Source organism: Capricornis sumatraensis, chromosome 2 (genome assembly GCF_032405125.1).
Source record: "Capricornis sumatraensis isolate serow.1 chromosome 2, serow.2, whole genome shotgun sequence".
Classification (NCBI taxonomy): domain Eukaryota; kingdom Metazoa; phylum Chordata; class Mammalia; order Artiodactyla; family Bovidae; genus Capricornis; species Capricornis sumatraensis.
Window position 1 is genome coordinate 32,980,722 of NC_091070.1, and position 18,793 is coordinate 32,999,514.

Sequence of the window (18,793 nt, forward strand, 5' to 3'; positions counted from 1 at the left end):
ACTTAAAAAGATACATGCACCGCTATGTCCATAGCAGCACTATTCACAATAGCCAAAACATGGAGACAAACTAAAGGTCCATCAGCAGATGAATGGATAGAGAAGTGGTACATATATACAATGGAATACTACTTCAGCCATTAAAAAAAAAAAAAAAGATAATGCCATTTGCAGCAACATAGATGTGACTAGAGATTATCATGCTAAAGTAAGTAAAGTAAGAGAAAGATAAATACCATATGATACCACTTATATGCAGAGTCTAAAATATGCACAAGTGAATCTAGAAACAGACTCACAGACATAGAGATCAGACCTGTGGTTGCCAAGGGGGAGGGGTGGAGGGAGAGATGCACTGGGAGTTTGGAACTGGTAGATGCAAACGCTTATATTTAGAATGGATAAATATGTTCCTATTGTATAGCACAGGGAACTATTCCCAGCCTCCTAGGATAAACCATAATGAAAAAGAATATTTTTATTTTTAATAGTTTTTTTTTTAATTTTTTATTTTTACTTTACAATACCGTATTGGTTTTGCCATACATTGACATGAATCCGCCACGGGCGGACGTGAGTTCCCAATCCTGAACCCCCCTCCCACCTCCCACCCCATATCATCTCTCTGGATCATCCCCGTGCACCAGCCCCAAGCATCCTGTATCGAACATAGACTGGCGATTCGTTTCTTACATGATAGTATACGTTTCAATGCCATTCTCCCAAATTATCCCACCCTCGCCCTCTCCCACAGAGTCCAAAAGTCCATTCTATACATCTGTGTCTCTTTTGCTGTCTCACATACAGGGTTATCATTACCATCTTTCTAAATTCCATATATATGTGTTAGTATACTGTACTGGTGTTTTTCTTTCTGGCTTACTTCACTCTGTATAATAGGCTCCAGTTTCATCCATCTCATTAGAACTGATTCAAATGTATTCTTTTTAATGGCTGAGTTATACTCCATTGTGTATATGTACCACAGCTTTCTTATCCATTCATCTGCTGATGGACATCTAGGTTGTTTCCATGTCCTGGCTATTATAAACAGTGCTGCGATGAACATTGGGGTACACGTGTCTCTTTCAATTCTGGTTTCCTCGGTGTGTATGCCCAGCAGTGGGATTGCTGGGTCATAAGGCAGTTCTATTTGCAATTTTTTTAAGGAATCTCCACACTGTTCTCCATAGTGGCTGTACTAGTTTGCATCCCCACCAACAGTGTAAGAGGGTTCCCTTTTCTCCACACCCTCTCCAGCATTTATTGCTTGTAGACTTTTGGATCACAGCCATCCTGACTGGTGTGAAATGGTACCTCATTGTGGTCTTGATTTCCATTTCTGTGATAATGAGTGATGTTGAGCATCTTTTCATGTGTTTGTTAGCCATCCATATGTCTTCTTTGGAGAAATGTGTATTTAGTTCTTTGGCCCATTTTTTGATTGGGTCATTTATTTTTCTGGAATTGAGCTGCATAAGTTGCTTGTATATTTTTGAGATTAGTTGCTTGTAAGTTGCTTCATTTGCTATTATTTTCTCCCATTCAGAAGGCTGTCTTTTCACCTTGCTTATAGTTTCTTTTGTTGTGCAGAAGCTTTTAATTTTAATTAGATCCCATTTGTTTATTTTTGCTTTTATTTCCAGAATTCTGTGAGGTGGATCATAGAGGATCCTGCTGTGATTTATGTCGCAGAGTGTTTTGCCTATCTTCTTCTCTAGGAGTTTTATAGTTTCTGGTCTTAAGTTTAGATCTTTAATCCATTTTGAGTTTATTTTTGTGTATGGTGTTAGAAAGTGATCTAGTTTCATTCTTTTACAAGTGGTTGACCAGTTTTCCCAGCACCACTTGTTAAAGAGATTGTCTTTACTCCATTGTATATTCTTGCCTCCTTTGTCGAAGATAAGGTGTCCATAGGTGTGTGGATTTATCTCTGGGCTTTCTATTTTGTTCCATTGATTTATATTTCTGTCTTTGTGCCAGTACCATACTGTCTTGATGACTGTGGCTTTGTAGTAGAGCCTGAAGTCAGGCAGGTTGATTCCTCCAGTTCCATTCTTCTTTCTCAAGATTGCTTTGGCTATTCGAGGTTTTTTGTATTTTCATACAAATTGTGAAATTATTTGTTCTAGCTCTGTGAAAAATACTGCTGGTAGCTTGATAGGGATTGCATTGAAGCTGTAGATTGCTTTGGGTAGTATACTCATTTTCACTATATTGATTCTTCTGATCCATGAACATGGTATATTTCTCCATCTATTAGTGTCCTCTTTGATTTCGTTCATCAGTGTTTTATAGTTTTCTATATATAGGTCTTTAGTTTCTTTAGGTAGATATATTCCTAAGTATTTTATTCTTTTCATTGCAATGGTGAATGGAATTGTTTCCTTAATTTCTTTTTTTTTCTCATTATTAGTGTATAGGAATGCAAGGGTTTCTGAATGTTGATTTTATATCCTGCAACTTTACTATATTCATTAATTAGCTCTAGTAATTTTCTGGTGGAGTCTTTAGGATTTTCTATGTAGAGGATCATGTCATCTGCAAACAGTGAAAGTTTTACTTCTTCTTTTCCAATTTGGATTCCTTTTATTTCTTTTTCTGCTCTGATTGCTGTGGCCAATACTTCCAGAACTATGTTGAACAGTAGCGGTGAAAGTGGGCACCCTTGTCTTGTTCCTGACTTTAGGGGAAATGCTTTCAATTTTTCACCATTGAGGATAATGTTTGCTGTGGGTTTGTCATATATAGCTTTTATTATGTTGAGGTATGTTCCTTCTATTCCTGCTTTCTGGAGAGTATTTTTTTTATCATAAATGGATGTTGAATTTTGTCAAAGGCCTTCTCTGCATCTATTGAGATAATCATATGGCTTTTATTTTTCAATTTGTTAATGTGGCAAATTACATTGATTGATTTGCAGATATTGAAGAATCCTTGCCTCCCTGGGATAAAGCCCACTTGGTCATGGTGTATGATCTTTTTAATATGTTGTTGGATTCTGATTGCTAGAATTTTGTTAAGGATTTTTGCATCTGTGTTCATCAGTGATACTGGCCTGTAGTTTTCTTTTTTTGTGGCATCTTTGTCAGGTTTTGGTATTAGGGTGATGGTGGCCTCATAGAATGAGTTTGGAAGTTTACCTTCCTCTTTAATTTTCTGGAAGAGTTTGAGTAGGATGGGTGTTAGCTCTTCTCTAAATTTTTGGTAGTATTCAGCTGTGAAGCCGTCTGGACCTGAGCTTTTGTTTGCTGGAAGATTTCTGATTACAGTTTCAATTTCTGTGCTTGTGATGGGTCAGTTAAGGTTTTCTATTTCTTCCTGGTTCAGTTTTGGAAAGTTGTAGTTTTCTAAGAATTTGTCCATTTCTTCCATGTTGTCCATTTTATTGACATAAAATTGCTGATAGTAGTCTCTTATGATCGTTTGTATTTCTGTGTTGTCTGTTGTGATCTCTCCATTTTCATTTCTAATTTTATTGATTTGATTTTTCTCTTTTTGTTTCTTGATGAGTCTGGCTAATGGTTTTTAAATTTTATTTATCCTTTCAAAGAACCAGCTTTTGGCTTTGTTGATTTTTTCTATGGTCTCTTTCATTTCTTTTGCATTTATTTCTGCCCTAATTTTTAAGATTTCTTTCCTTCTACTAACTCTGGAGTTCTCCATTTCTTCCTTTTCTAGTTGCTTTAGGTGTAGAGTTAGGTTATTTTTAAAAAGTGTATATATGTGTATAACTCTGCTGTACAGCACAGATTGGCACAATGTTTTAAATAAACTTTAATTCAATTTTTAAAAGAATTACTAAAACAAAAAAGGCTGAAGGGATATAAAAACAAGACCTACAATAGACTTCATATCCAAAGACACATACAGACTGAAAGTGAGAAATAGAAAAAGGTATTCCATGCTAATGGAAATCAAAAGAAAGCCAGGGTCATAATACTTACATCAGATAAAATAGACTTAAAATAGTTAAAACAGAGACTGTTACAAGAGACAAAAAAAAGGACATTACATAATGATCAAAGGATCAATCTAAGAAGATACAGTAATTATAAATATACATGCACCCAACATAGGAGCACCTAAATACATAAAAGCAAATATTAACAGACACAAATGGAGATATCAACAGTAATGTAATACCAATAGAGGACTTGAACACCCCGCTTACATCAATGGACAGATCATTCAGACAGAAAATTAACAAGGTAACACTAGCCTGAAGTGACACATTGGACCAGATGGAGCTAGAAAGCAAAGAACAAACAAACCCATTAGTAGAAGGAAATAAATGAAAAGATCAGAACAAAAGTAAACAAAATAGAAAAAATAGATCAACAAAACTAAGAGCAGTTTCTTTGAAAATATAATATTGTAAAGCAACTACACGCCAATAAAAATTAATTTTAAAATGTTATTAAGGACAAGTACATCAGATAAGGTCTAATACGTTAGCTGCTGCTGTTGCTAAGTCACTTTAGTCGTGTCCGACTCTATGCGAACCCGTAGACGGCAGGCCACCAGGCTCTGCCGTCCCTGGGATTCTCCAGGTAAGAGCGCTGGAGTGGGTTGCCATTACCTTCTCCAATGCATAAAAGTGAAAAAAGAAAGTGAAGTCGCTCAGTCGTGTCTGACTCTTAGCGACCTCATGGACCGCAGCCTACCAGGCTCCTCCGTCCATGGAATTTTCCAGGCAAGAGTACTGGAGTGGGTTGCCATTGCCTTCTCCGCTAGAGCCCTGCATTAAGACATGGGGCTTCAAAGGTGGCTAAAAAAAAAAAAAACTTTAGCCAGACTCATCATGAAAAACAGAAGGTCCAAATCAGTAATTTCAGAAATGAAAAAGAAGTTACATCCAGCACCATGGAAATACAAAGGATCATAAGAGACTCTTAAGGGCAACTATATGCAAATAAAATTAACAGCCTAGAGAAATTCTTAATATGTACTATTTTCCAAGTCTGAACCAGGAAGACATACAAAATACAAACAGACTAATTATCAGTGATGAAATTGAATCAGTAATAAAGAAAAGAAAAAGAAAAAAACTCCCAGTGAACAAAAGTCCAGGACCAAATGGCTTTCACAGGTGAATTGTACCCAACATTTAGAGAATAATTAATACCTATCTTTCTTAAATTATTCAAAAAAAATTGCAGCGGCAAGAACACCTTCAAACTCATTCTATGGTGCCACCATCACCCTGATACCAAAACCAGACAAAAAAGAAAACTTCAGGCCAATATTATTGATGCAAAAATGTAGATGCAAAAGTCCTCAACAAAATATTAGCAAACCAAATCCAAATCCAAAGATACATCAAAAGATAATATACCATGATCAAATGGAATTAATCCAGAGATGCAAGGGCTTTTCATTATCTGCTAAGCAATCAATGTGATACACATTAACAAACTGAAGAATAAAAATCAAATGCAGAAAACTCTTCTGACAAAATTCAACTTCCATTCATCATTAAAAACTCTCCAGAAAGTGGGAATAGAGTGAATTTATCTCAACATAATAAAGGGCATATATGACAAACCTACAGCTAACATCATTCTCAACAGTGAAAAAAGTTGAAAGCATTCCACTCTCACTACTTTTATTCAACATATTGAATAAATCTAGCCAGAACAGAGGAGATACAACAAAGCTGGATGTTAGTGATCAAACTGTTGGAAAAGTGTATAGAAGATTTAATCGGAGAGCTAGTTGGCAGTTTTACCAGTTAGGAATTCAACAGTCAACCTCAGGAAGAAAAGGGAGAAGAAATAACACCATTTTGCTTTCCCTGAGGTAAACTATTCCACTTTAAGAACAGTTCTAATTCAGAACAGCTAAATCAACCCAAACACCATTTTCTAGTGTTCATTTAGTTAATGGATTTGTCTAAAAAGACCCTTTATCTTAGGGAACAGACTTTACCAACATAGCATTTTCCTTAGAAGCCCCTTTTGTAAAATTAGAAACGAATTCAATGAACGTTCCATATATTTTACTGCCACAACATTTAAAGTATGTTTTTCCTCCAGGAAATTTTCAAACTGATCTCTTTTTTCCCAGGTACCTCCAGATCATCAGTTACTCGATGTAAACCTGGAGCCAACTGCCCCACTTCACACAGTAGCATCAGCAGACAACTGTCCCCTCTCTCTGTCACAGAAGATTCCTCTGCTCCTATTCTTGAACTTCAGAGTCGAGGATCCTCTGGAGTTTGTGGACACAGAGCTGAGAGGCAAAACAGATCAGGTATGTGAGTGACCTCCTCTTAAATAACAGTACAGGTGGTAAGCTTCTAGCCAGCAATGAAAGATCTCACCATTGGCACAGAATGTAAAGATGTGACACTGACTCTTAGGAGTACATGTGAGCAGTTTATCAAGTAGGAGGAGAAGGGAGAAGAGAAATATATAGATACAATCCATTAATGGTCGGCAGTGTACAGTGTAGGAGAGAAATAATACCAAAACCTATAGTTGGGGGGCTTAACACATGGTTAAACAATGACTTCTAATTAAGTTTATAAGGAAACAATTTTTCTTATCTTCAAGATGGCAAAAGCCAGCACCTTCTATCTCAGTCCTGGGATTTAGTAATAGCAAGCTGTACCCATTCTGAGAAGAATAAAAGCACCAGTAAAATCACAGACTCTGCTCTTATCTATATTAGGACTGCCAGTCCTTGGAGCCCTTCTAGTTTTCCCGATTTTATACCTCCTTCAGGACACTTCAGTTGCCTCCCTGATCAGCATTTACTATTAAATCAAGACTTTTAACCTCTCCTCACATCTGCCTGATCACTTACCAACCCCTGGACTACTTGGGTTACTGGAATCACTAGATAAATCTCTTAACTATATCTGTGGGTTTCCCAGTGAATGTATCATTTTAAAACGTAGCTGGAACATGCATGGGACTTCCCTAGTGGTTCAGATGGTAAAGAATCTGCCTGCAATGCAGTATGCATAAAATCCTTAAAGGATGAAGAAGGACAGAAGAGAGAGCTAAATAGAGAGACAGAACTCTGGAAAACTCTAAAATGATCAGAAGAGAACGAGGAACAGGACTCGGCAAAATAAAATAAAAAGGAGAGGTTAGTGATATAGGAGGTTGTTATTTCATCTAAAGTAAGTAGTGACAAAGTATCCATTGAACTTCAGAAACAGATTATTTATTATTATCTAGCAAGAGAAATTTCAACAGAGTCATGGGGCACAAGCCAAAATGTAGCACTTGAGGAAGAATGGGTGGGAAAGAAGCAAAGATAGTTAAGTACAGTATACAGGCAGATCTCAGAGATACTGTGGGTTTGTTTCTAGACTCTTGCGGTAAAACAAACATCGCAATAAAACAAGTCACATGAAAAAAATAAATGCAGCTGGGTCCACTAGGCCGTGGCCCAATACTGTTACATTTTGGTGATGGACATCATACTACCGTCCCCAGAGACATTCTCAAGCTTCAAGTCCATATTCACTTCCTCTCATCATATGACCACACTTTTACCTTCCTGAAAAGACAAACAATTGTGTGCTAACAGATGCTTTCCTCCCTGCCTCAAAGTGTCTCTGTTCTCTTGCTTGCTAATTTGCTAATTATCACCATTGCAGGGGCTTCCCTGGTGGCTCAGATGGTAAAGAATCCACCTGCAATGCGGGAAACCTGGGTTCAATTCCTAGGTTGGGAAGATCCCCTGGAGAAGGGAACGGCTATCCACTCCAGTATCGTTGCCTGGAGAATTACATGGACAGAGGGAGCCGTCAGGCTACAGTCCACAGGGTCGCAAAAAGTCAGACTTGACTGAGAGACTTTCACTGTCATCATTGCAGGGACCACTTTTGACTTCTGCGTTTGCTACCATTCCGATGCTGACTCCTCCTACATCCATGATTACCTCCTCTCCATCTCTTCCACTTACATTTTCAATCTCCCCTTCTCCATTTATTCCTTCAGCTTGGCCAACAATATATTAAAATCTCTTGCATCCTTAAAGTCAATAGTGACACCAGTGAAAACAACAAAATAACTCTATCCAAAACAAGTGGGGAGTGGAAACAAATCGAAAAACAAAAACCTCATAACTTTGAGAACACTAGCTTTAAAAAATAAGCAGAAGAGAAATAATTCAGGGGACCCAGGTAAATGAAGGCATAGAGGAGGTGTGAAAGCCTCTTCTAGGATCCTACTTATTTGATTAGAGGTTTTATGAGAAAAGATTTTTTTTTCCCCCAAATGACAATATTTTAAAATGGAATCTCAGCAACTATGGACCCAAAGGCCAAAACTCTTTTGTAAAAAGTGAAGAAAATGACATTGTAAATCTTCAGAAAGTTTTAATTGGCTTTAATCAGTTGCAGTCATATTCTTATTATCCCCGTTATCTGCAGAACAGAGTGTTGCAGTTAATTAAATATGGTTAATAAATTTGCCCTTTCTATCATATACTAATTACAAATCTCAAAGACTGTACCATTGAAGACCACATGTGGCATAATTTACTCTTTCTGCAACAATTCGGAAGACACTTGGGGATATTCCTAGACACCAAAAAGAAAAAGAAAAGAAGAATCTAAAGAGCAGCTCGCCATGCTCTCATGAATGTTATGGTACTTAACCTCAAAATGAATCCCATGAGCTAAGTATTATTGGTGTTTGACAGAGACGCTAAGACCAGAATTAAATATATACTCAGGGCCTTCTGGTGGCGGGGCTAGGACTTTCACTCATGCTTCCAAATTCCAGTGGCCTCTACCATCAATCTGTGTGACTCTAATCAAGGTTCATAGAGACAGATGGAATTACTGGTAAATCAATTTTAATGATGTATACAAAACAATAAATCTAAGCAGGACTGTAGAAAATCACATTTAAATGATCAGAAAAATAAAAGAACCCTGGAGAGTCAATCTTTCTATGGTATCTACAGATAGTAAAATTAAAGAATTGTCAACAATTCAATCTAGTTCGCAGAAGAATGAGCCAATACTATGGGAAGATTTAGGTGACTATTGGTGTCATCAAAAGTACTCTATATGCTCTGACAGTGGTACAGATGTCATCTTCAAAGGTGACAGTAAAGGCAGATGTCAAAGGGATACAAATAATCTTTGTAGAATCAGTCCTTCTTTATGAACTAGTCCCTTAGAGTAGTGTGATCTAAAGTGTAGTATACCTTTCTCTTCTATTAAACCTCATGCAAGGCTGCCATTCCTGCCAGGAAACTTTTCTCTTAAACCATTTCTGAAGCTTCCAGTGCTTAAATGGGGAGCTCAAGCCTGAAACCTAGACAAAATGAATATTCAGAATAAAAAGTTTAGACCCGGGAGTCATACTGACTTGGGCTCAGCCTTGAACAACCTTTAATACAAGTCTCAGTTTTTGCATCTGTAAAACGGGACTGGTAATACCCACTTAATTGGGTAGGCTTGTGTTCTCCTTCCCAGCCTTCCAACACAAGAGCTCTTGTTCTGCCCTCTTATTCATTTTCATTTTTTCCCCTCTACTCTCTGTATAAACCACATGGACATAGCGAATTTGAAGACTGGTATCAGGTAGTTAGTCTGTACACAGCCAAGGATGCTGGTGAGTGTACTTTCAGTCTCATCTCAATGTCACCGCGTCACGGAAGTTTCTCCTGGTCACTGCACACCTCATCTTAACAAGTGCTTCTTGTCTGCCTCCGTGCGGCCTTGTATCGCCATACTCGGCCCTTCCCCCACTGTTTCAGATGTGTTTCCTGGCCTTCCTCTAGATTATGAGCTCGAGTCTTCCATTTTTGAACCCCTGGGACCTATTTAAATAGCTCCTGGTAGTCTCCACAGGACTTTGTTGAATAAATAAATAAAAGAACACCAGTTTTCATCTTCCGGAGACTAGGCTCTGAGAATTCTGTTTATAAGACTTGGAAGTCATGTAGTAATTGCCTGTTCATCCTGCTTGATTTATACTCTCCAATGAAAAATTCGCTTTCAAGGCTTGCTATCTGCTTTCCCCAAATAAATAGTTGGATGAAAGCCTTTGCACAGCGGAGCAGTCACACCTGGGTCATTAAGCAGTGGAGACATTCAGCAGGGAGCCGGCAGGTTCTGAAGAGGAATGTGAGAAATCCATCCACTATCACTCACAGTCTGTGGGCTGTACCACTTGCGTAAGCCCAGGATAAACCTTATGCTTACAGGAGGTCCCTGGAAACACCATGGAATCTTACAATTCTGTCTACCTTTCCCCGGATTCTACCATCTGGGGACTCAGGATGACCACTGCTCTCATTTAACATCCTGATAGGTATATAAATTCATTGTGTTGAACTTGTTTTCACTCTTAGGGAGACGACCTTTATGACTGTCACTTTTGGAGAACTTCAGCTATTTCAATGTGAAAAAAAAAAAAGTTACTAAATTTTCTTAGTAAATGTAAAAATATAAAGCAGAACTCACTGTGCTCCCAGAAATATATTAAATAGTAATTTGTTCTGAGGTAGGAGGTGACTTTGTGCAATTCAGACTTGCTCTGTTTGGGGGCACGTCCTTTTCAATTTATTAGTAATCTTTGCTGCAGTTAAAAAAAAAACTCAGTGGGAAATAACAATAAATATTTATTTCTCATTCACTTTTTATGTTGGTGAATACAGGGTTCTGAATAGGTCCTGCTCATTCTCCATAGCTGGTCACATAGACCAGCTTCTATTTGAGACTTTCCATTCTAGTGGCAGAAAGGAAGAGCCAGAGAGGTAATGGGGCCATGTAAAGCCGCTTAAAGCTTCTGCTGAGAGGTGGCACACCATACCACAGATGGTGAACATACCATCTGTTCACGCTTGTTTAGACACATCATGCGGCCAAGGCCAAAGCCTTTGAAGCTGAAATGCTCTCACAAGGAGGTGGGTAGGGTTCCCCTGAGAACAGAGAGCATCCACCAAGTTCATCAGCATCATCATGGCCGGGATAAGGGTCCCAGATGCACAGTATACCTTATAGAGCAGAGATTCGAGACAGAAAATGAGCCAGTGTTATTTGTCTCTTCAAATGATAGTAGGGAAAACAAAACACTGGTGATTCTGTCTGTCTCTTTGATTTCTGTTTTATAACTTGATTTCCACACATTTGTATTCCTTTCCTGTTTGCAGGGGATGATGGAGCACAGACTCATCCTGAGAACAGCGGCCAAGAAAACAGAATCAAGGCTCGCTGCCTATCCTGCACATCCATGGTTCTGAAGGCTGTCTGGGGACTTTTGATCATCTTGTCAGTGTCATCATCTTGGGTTGGAACCACACAGATTGTAAAAATTACTTATAAGAACTTCTACTGTCCATTTTTCATGACTTGGTTTTCAACAAACTGGAACATTATGTTTTTCCCAGTCTATTATTCTGGTCATCTGGCCACTGCTCAAGAAAAACAATCTCCAATGAAAAAATTCAGGTAGGTTTCATGTTAAGTGGCCAATAGGAGATGGTTTGAAATAATTTCATGCAAATATGCATGATTTCGTCTCTTTGAAAGATGAGTTGAGGAGTGTGGAGAGGCAGGATCTAAGGTCAGTAATGAACATACGAACATGAAGAAACAGAATCAGCTTCCTCCTCCCTCCAAAATTATTGTCTACAACATTCCAGGCACTGTGCTAGTGCTTTTGCAGATCTTACCTAATAATCATTGGTAGTAACAGCCACCTTTTAAGGTGGTATTAATTATCCCTATTTTAGCACAAGAATAACAGTTTTGGGGAGATTCAGTGACTTGTCCAAGGTCACACATTTGTAAATAATGGAACCCAGATTTTAATCCAGTTCAATCTCTCTCTCATCATGTTTTCAAAGAACAACCCAGGGTCTCGAGCCCAGAAAGAAAAAAAAAAAGCTGTATTAATAAGATTCTTACAAAAACACTTGCTCAGTATTCTGGACAAGTGGTGTTATAGCAGATAAAATGACTTGGTCTCATGCAAATGGAAGTCTGGCCTTGGGATGGTTTAAAAGAAGCTGTTCTTTGCTGGCTAGGAACAGAGAGCCTTGTCTGTTGGTTTGCTGGCCATGAACTTGACAGTGCCATGGTTCTGTTGGATGCTCTGAGTTAGACCTGGCTTATGCAGCTCCATCTTGGAGAGATTGGAAAGTTGGCTGAGTCATATCATCCAGTCCTGCACAGCACTGAGGAAAGGCAAAAGTAGCATTTGGCTTAAAGGTCCTTTGCTAACAGACAGCTTCTTGAAAAGAAAACCCAGAATCAAGGAACAACTTCTAGGACAGTGTTTCTGCTCACCAAGAGTAAACAGTGGTCTTGACCTCAGCAGATGGCAATGGGAGAGTGACAGCTTTTTGCTTATTCCTCCTCAGCAGAATGGCAATAAATTTGTCTTGCAGGAGCCCAAATTACCTTTCTACCTTGCCCTTTTACCTTATGACAAAAAGATGATCATTGGTGCATGGTAAGACTGTCCTTAAAAACGTAAGACATTCTAAAGGCTTTATCTTCAACTTCCAGTTTCTATCACCAGCTTGGAATTGCCCGGGAATACTGAAGTCACACTGTGAGCTGACTTTCTCTGTGTGTCTATGAACATTCTGCTATCATTAAAGCAACAAAAACCAGTTCAAAAAGAAGTGTTTTCTGGTTTGGAGGAAAGAAAAAAGCTTTATATCTGTTAAGGATTGCTAAGACTAATTTCTTCCCATCAAAACAGACATGATCCTGGGGCATAAGATCTTTTTAGATAACAGTACTTAATACATGATTGCAGGGGACATAATTATCAGAATAAAGTTCTCCCTGATTGCAGATACCTCCATTTACTTATAGTGTATGTTTTCTACTCAAAGATTCCTATGGTTTAGACACATATGCTGATTAAAAACAGCAAAAGTTAGTATGGGAAGGAATGCCTCAGAATACCTCAAAGCAAGCCAGGTTAGTTTTACTTAAGAGAACACATTTACAACAAGAGGCTCCTGCTGATAGAAGTGTTGTTTGGAGAATGAGTTTCTCTCACACTGAACAAACTCTGAATTTAGTGAAATCTGTGACTTGACGGGACACCTCCACCTGTTAGTCCTGGCGTGAAGTTGACCATTTCTGAAACTGAATCAAAGAGCTTTTATTTTCAAGCAGAAAACATTGTCTTTGAAGGGAATATTCTCCAGTGGCCCCCTCCATATGAAAGGTAAATACTGCCAGAAAATTCTGAGATCCTTGATCTTTATTCCCTGTGGACTCATTAACACCATCTGCCAAGAAGTCACCCCATGAAGCTCTCACGGCAGAACAAGGGGAGAATAGTTAGTGTCTAAGACTGGAAACTGGATGTATCCCATAGCATCAAACCCTCTATTTTCTCCTTTTCTCTTGAGTGGTATGAAAGCATTTTGAGTTTTTTCTGTATCACTAACATCAAAAGAATTTTCAACAAAGTATCAAAATTGGATGGTAAGGATTGTTCATTTGGAAGTAGTTTTTGATCATGCCATTCAATCATGCCATTTATATACAGTTAAGAGAATTCAATTGCCTCAGGTGAATTTGAAATTTAAGAAAAAAATTATATACCAGTTTTGATGGTATATCAAAAGAATATCAAAGGGTCATTTCTTAAAGAAAAAAAAATCTCTAGAAAGCCTGAAACTGGAGCCAAAGATACACCTGCCGTATGTCAGGAAGCTAGGAAATGAGCTTAAGATGCCATCCAACATACAGAAATTGTTCTGTAACTAGTGGCTGCTAGAAGAGTGATGAACATGATTACATTGTCAGTACCCCCAACTTCTAAGCTTCTTTCCAAATTTTGCCTCCTGTCAATGCTTCTTGTCTAGAAATTCTGATCTCATCATCCCAGGGAGAGACAGGCTGTTGTTATCTGTTTCTCCACAGAAATCCATCTTTTTAAAAGAAAATTTCACATTTCCTAGCACTTAATGCTTAAACAACAAGAGGTTTTATGCAGGTGAGCTGGTGTTTGAATGGAGACCAATTTTAATTCTTGTAATAGCAGTGACAAGTGGGGGGAAGGTTGGCGCTGAGAGGAAAGGGGAAGAAAGGGTAACAAGGAGGAAGCCAGTTCTTGGGGGACAGGATAAGCCAGGCCAAGAGCCTCTGCCAGGCAGCAGTGCTAAACTGGGGGCACTCTCCCCAGCCCACCTGCCTCTGCTGGCTTCCCCACGGGGCAGGGTGTTTCCTTTCCTGAATCCAAAGTCTTTGAGCACATTCTACCCAGCATGATGGTGGAGCTCTTGGTAAGAAGAACCATCACTGGCTAGGGCTGGTGATAGGAAAAGAAAGTCTTTAATCATAAATAGATTTGTTGTGCTTCTTAATAAATATGTATTTTAAAGGATGTTTAGAAGTTACAGATGTCAGGATAAATAAACCCATGACTCCCCACTCCAGCTCTCCCTGGCAGATTTCCTCAAGGACCAAATCTCTCTGTAAGGACAGAATACAAAGCATGTGCCTAGATGCTCTGTAAAAACTGTTGCTTGCTCTGTGTGTGCCTCTCATTCTGAGTATCTCAACAGTAGGGCTTTAGAAAGGCCATCCATTTTATAATATTGTAAATCAATTACACCTCAATAAAGCCAAACAAAGCAGAGATGCCATCCATTTTCCTGTGTGTGTGAGCATGTGTAATTTCTGTTTACTTTGCAAAAGGTTTTGCCTCTGGCTTATTTAGTCCCTTCACTGAAGTTTTGTCTCCTTCAAGTTAAAATTTAGCTTTGGGAAATCCCATTTTGATTTTATGAAACCCTTCCATTTTGGTTGTCTCCCACATGAAAGTAAAACCACAGCGTGCATGTCCATGTGTTCAAAATGGATTTGTAACCTTCCAAGAGTCACTGGCCTACAATTCCCTGTGTTCTCAGCTGCTTGGAAGCAACATTTACTGTGGGACTTGATATTGAAGCTCATCCCCCTGAGCCTGAAGCCTCACCACTTGGTCATGCCCTCCCTACATGCAGTCCTCCTGTGGGCTGAATCACTTCATACAGGGGAGGCAAACATTGCCTGGAGATTGCTTTGAGGCAAAGTAATACTTTGAGACACAATTATCTCTCTTCAGAAAGAGCTAGAAGAGAAACCAGAAACTAGAGCTATCTAGAGCCATATAAATAGATTTATAAACATAAATGTGCAACTTGTTGCTTTAAACAGGATATTTATACTACTCTTGAAAAAAACAATGCCTGACACAAGATGGTTGCCTAACGAAAGCTTGAATGTTCATGAACAACTGACTGATAAAAAAAAAGGAAGCTGAATTTTCCCAGCCTGTTTTCAGTCCATAATCAAAAAGGCATTGTTATTCTATCACTTTAAATATCGCCTGTATATATTGCTAGCCTCAACATTTTGATTAAAACAACCCTCTGGATGAAATAATTAATTTAGTCAGAAACCATGCAAATCAAAGATTTAACTGAAAGGACTATTTTTAAGCAATATATTCAGACAACTCCTCCAGAATGGTCAAAGTTTGTATGTAAATGCAACTTGAATTTTATTTATTTTATGATTTGGGGGTTGTCACAGAAACTTCCTTCATTTTTTTCTGCCTTAAAAATGCTATGCTGTGCTTAGTGGCTCAGTTTGTGTCTGACTCTTTGTGACCCCATGTACTGTAGCCCACCAAGCTCCTCGGTTCATGGGGATTCTCCAGGCAAGAATACTGGAGTGGGTTGCCATGCCCTTTTCCAGGGGATTTTCCCAACCCAGTGATCAATCCCAGATCTTCTGCATTGCAGGTGGATTCTTTACCATCTGAGCCACCAGGGAAGCCCAAGAATACTGGAGTGGGTAGCCTACCCCTTCTCTAGGGGATCTTCCCGACCCAGGGATTGAACTGGGGTCTCCTGGATTGCAGGCGTATTCCTCACCAGCTAAGCTACCAGGGAAGGTGTAAAAGAAATTAGTTCAGTGGGCAGATGTGTTAGAAAGAGGCATGTTTTAGGAATAATGAAATACCACGCTGCGCCTGCCTTCACATGCTATGTGAGGTTGCATGTTGTCTGTAGCCTATTCAGTCTGTAGCAACTGTCTTGATGCTGTTGCATTTGTCCATTGGGAAAGCATCTTCTGTATCTTCAAATAGCTAGAAATTCCAGCAACCACTCATTTCTTGATTTCTCCAGGTTTCTCTAAGAATATTCAGCAAAAGCAGAATCTCCCAGAATGGGTAGGAAAGGCCTGTGCTTGGGGAGATGGGAACTCCTCCATGCAACCCTTTCCACTCATGGCCTGAAGGTTCAGCCCTGGGTTCAGTAGGTTCCACACATGAATAATGGGTCTGGAGGGTTTGTACTCTTGCCTAAAAATGGCTGTCAAGAGCTAGTCCACACAAGATGTGTTAACATCAATACCTATTAACCTCTCTTTCTTCCTTAGGGAATGCAGTCGAATTTTTGGTGAAGACGGTCTGACGTTGAAGCTCTTTCTTAAAAGAACTGCTCCCTTTTCTATTCTGTGGACTTTGACTAATTACCTGTATTTACTGGCTTTAAAGAAGCTGACAGCCACGGATGTCTCTGCTCTGTTCTGTTGTAACAAAGCCTTTGTCTTCTTGCTGTCATGGATCGTGCTGAAAGACAGGTTCATGGGAGTGAGGGTAATAGCACGCTTGATTCGATGCGTGAGGCTGCATTTAATCATAAATCCTTGATGTTGGGAGAGCTGCTTTGTTTTGTGGAGTTTTCTCAAAACTTATTTGGTTCTGAGTACAGACTGAAATTTGAAGATGCACTAGAACACCCAGGCAGTTACAATGTCAAGAGAGGATAAAAGATTGTTTCCATTGGGCAGTCAGCTGATGTCAACAGGAGGCACTCAGGGAAAATAAGTTCTTTTTTTAGAATTAATGGTATGATCGACTCCTATTGTACTTGGGGAAGAAGGGTCTGAGAAAATTAGCCACAGTAAAGATTATGATTTGGTGTGTGTGGTTTTTTTTCCCAGTCAACATGTTTGGACAACTCATGTTTTTTGCAGCCCCCCCATGAATTTAATTAATATTGGTGTAAGTAGTAAGATTACCAAACAGTAATTAAAGTCACCAGTAATGGCACAATGCTGTTAAAAGTGGCTATATATCTAGTATGACTAATCTAGAAATGGAACTAAAAACAACTTGTACTTTGGGATACATATCCTTAAATGGATAGCATTAAACTTCCACCAACTGCTTCAGTTCTGAGTTTATCCCTTTCAGAGATATTCTGGATTTAAAAATAAAAAGTTTTTATATGTTTGACCTTTGTTACATTGATTGAGAGCTATGCAGACGTAAGAAGCCAGATCTCATTCATATAATCTGGCATGTCACTATGATGAAAATATTGAGTAAATAATTCTTTAAAAGGAGATCCAAACAAAGAGTGTTTTTCCAGAAAATAAACATCACACAATTGCTGTTCTTCAAAAGAGATGTCCAAGACTGGGTTGAAACATTTTTTTGCTATTGCAAACTATTGCCCTGTTGCAATGATTCCAGGGTCCTTGCCTCACTAAAGGCTGAAATTCACATCTATATGAGAGAGTTTTTGATGGCCGTCATCCTGAAAACATTTTCTTAATAGCCAGTTAGCTAATTCTGGTTATATCTTTGGAGATGCTGCTCAGAAATTCAGAACTGAAACTTGACACAGACAAGAAGTGGAAAGCTACAGCAGAAAACAAGATGAACAATTCTCAATCAGCCCATGATGCCACGCAGCTATACCAGATACAGCCTCACACCCATTCTCCACTAGCTAATCTCAGACATCACACCCAAGAGGCTTAGCATAGTGGCATTACTCATGAAGCACTGGCTGTCTAGTGTCAGGAACCCCAACGAGTCCTTGAGAACAAGAACCTTCTTCACACTGCCCACTGATCCATTCAGCGGGGGTTGACATAATCTGTGGGGCCCAGTGAAAAGTGAAAATGCAGAGCCCCTTGCTGAAAAAAATTGTGAATAATTACAAGATGGCAACATTATGGGGCCCAGTGCATCTGTACAGGTCATATACCCATGAAACTGGCTCTGTCTCTGTCTCTAACACCTAGAACAATACAAGGGACAAAGTAGGGACTGTACGTATTTAGGGATATAGTAAATGAACTCAGACTTACAAGATCTTTCTCATTTCTATCTATCACCATGAGAATCACCCCTGAGAATTTGGAAATCTTTTCAGACAAGAGGGAAAGAAAGGAGATTTAGGGGCTTTCTGGTTTTCCAGTGTAATGTGACTACCAAAAGGAAATAATACACCCACTGTTAAATTTGCTGTTGTTCAGTCGCTAAGTCATGTCCTCGTTTTTGCAACCCCATGAATGGCAGCATGCCAGGCCTTCTTGTCCCTCACCATCTCCTAGAGTTCACTCAAGTTCATGCCTTATTGTATCAGTGATGCCATCCAACCATCTCATCCCACTCCAGTATTCTTGCTGTGAGGACCCCATGAACAGTATTAAAAGGCAATATGATGCTATTAGATTTACCAGTAAGGAAATCAGTTGTATTAGAATGAATGAATGAATCTTATGTAAGAGGTCGTATAAAAAAGACAACATTTATTTGAGGTCTTTTAGAAGAAAAAACTCAGCTGTGTAACTTATATTTAAATGGCAGATTTAGGAAATCTACCTAGAAGTTACAAAGCATGCTATTGGGCTAGCAAAAAAGTTCATTAGAGTTTTTCCATAACATGTTACAGAAAAACATGAACTTTTTGGCCAACTTAATATTTTAAAATTGGTGTCTGTGGTGGGTGAAATGGTGGGCCCCCATAAGGTGTCCACATCCTAATCTCCAGAACC

General features: G+C 39.0%; 1 protein-coding gene across 1 annotated transcript in view; it reads left to right on the plus strand.

Annotated features, from left to right (window-relative positions):
- The window catches only part of SLC35F4 (solute carrier family 35 member F4), a 275,685-nt gene that overhangs the window by 237,706 nt on the left and 19,186 nt on the right, over positions 1 to 18,793 (plus strand). The window contains exons 2-4 of the mRNA XM_068965896.1: positions 6,070 to 6,255; positions 11,131 to 11,428; positions 16,379 to 16,598. Of these exons, the coding sequence (XP_068821997.1) occupies positions 6,070 to 6,255; positions 11,131 to 11,428; positions 16,379 to 16,598 (704 nt within the window). The remainder of the gene's footprint in view (positions 1 to 6,069; positions 6,256 to 11,130; positions 11,429 to 16,378; positions 16,599 to 18,793) is intronic.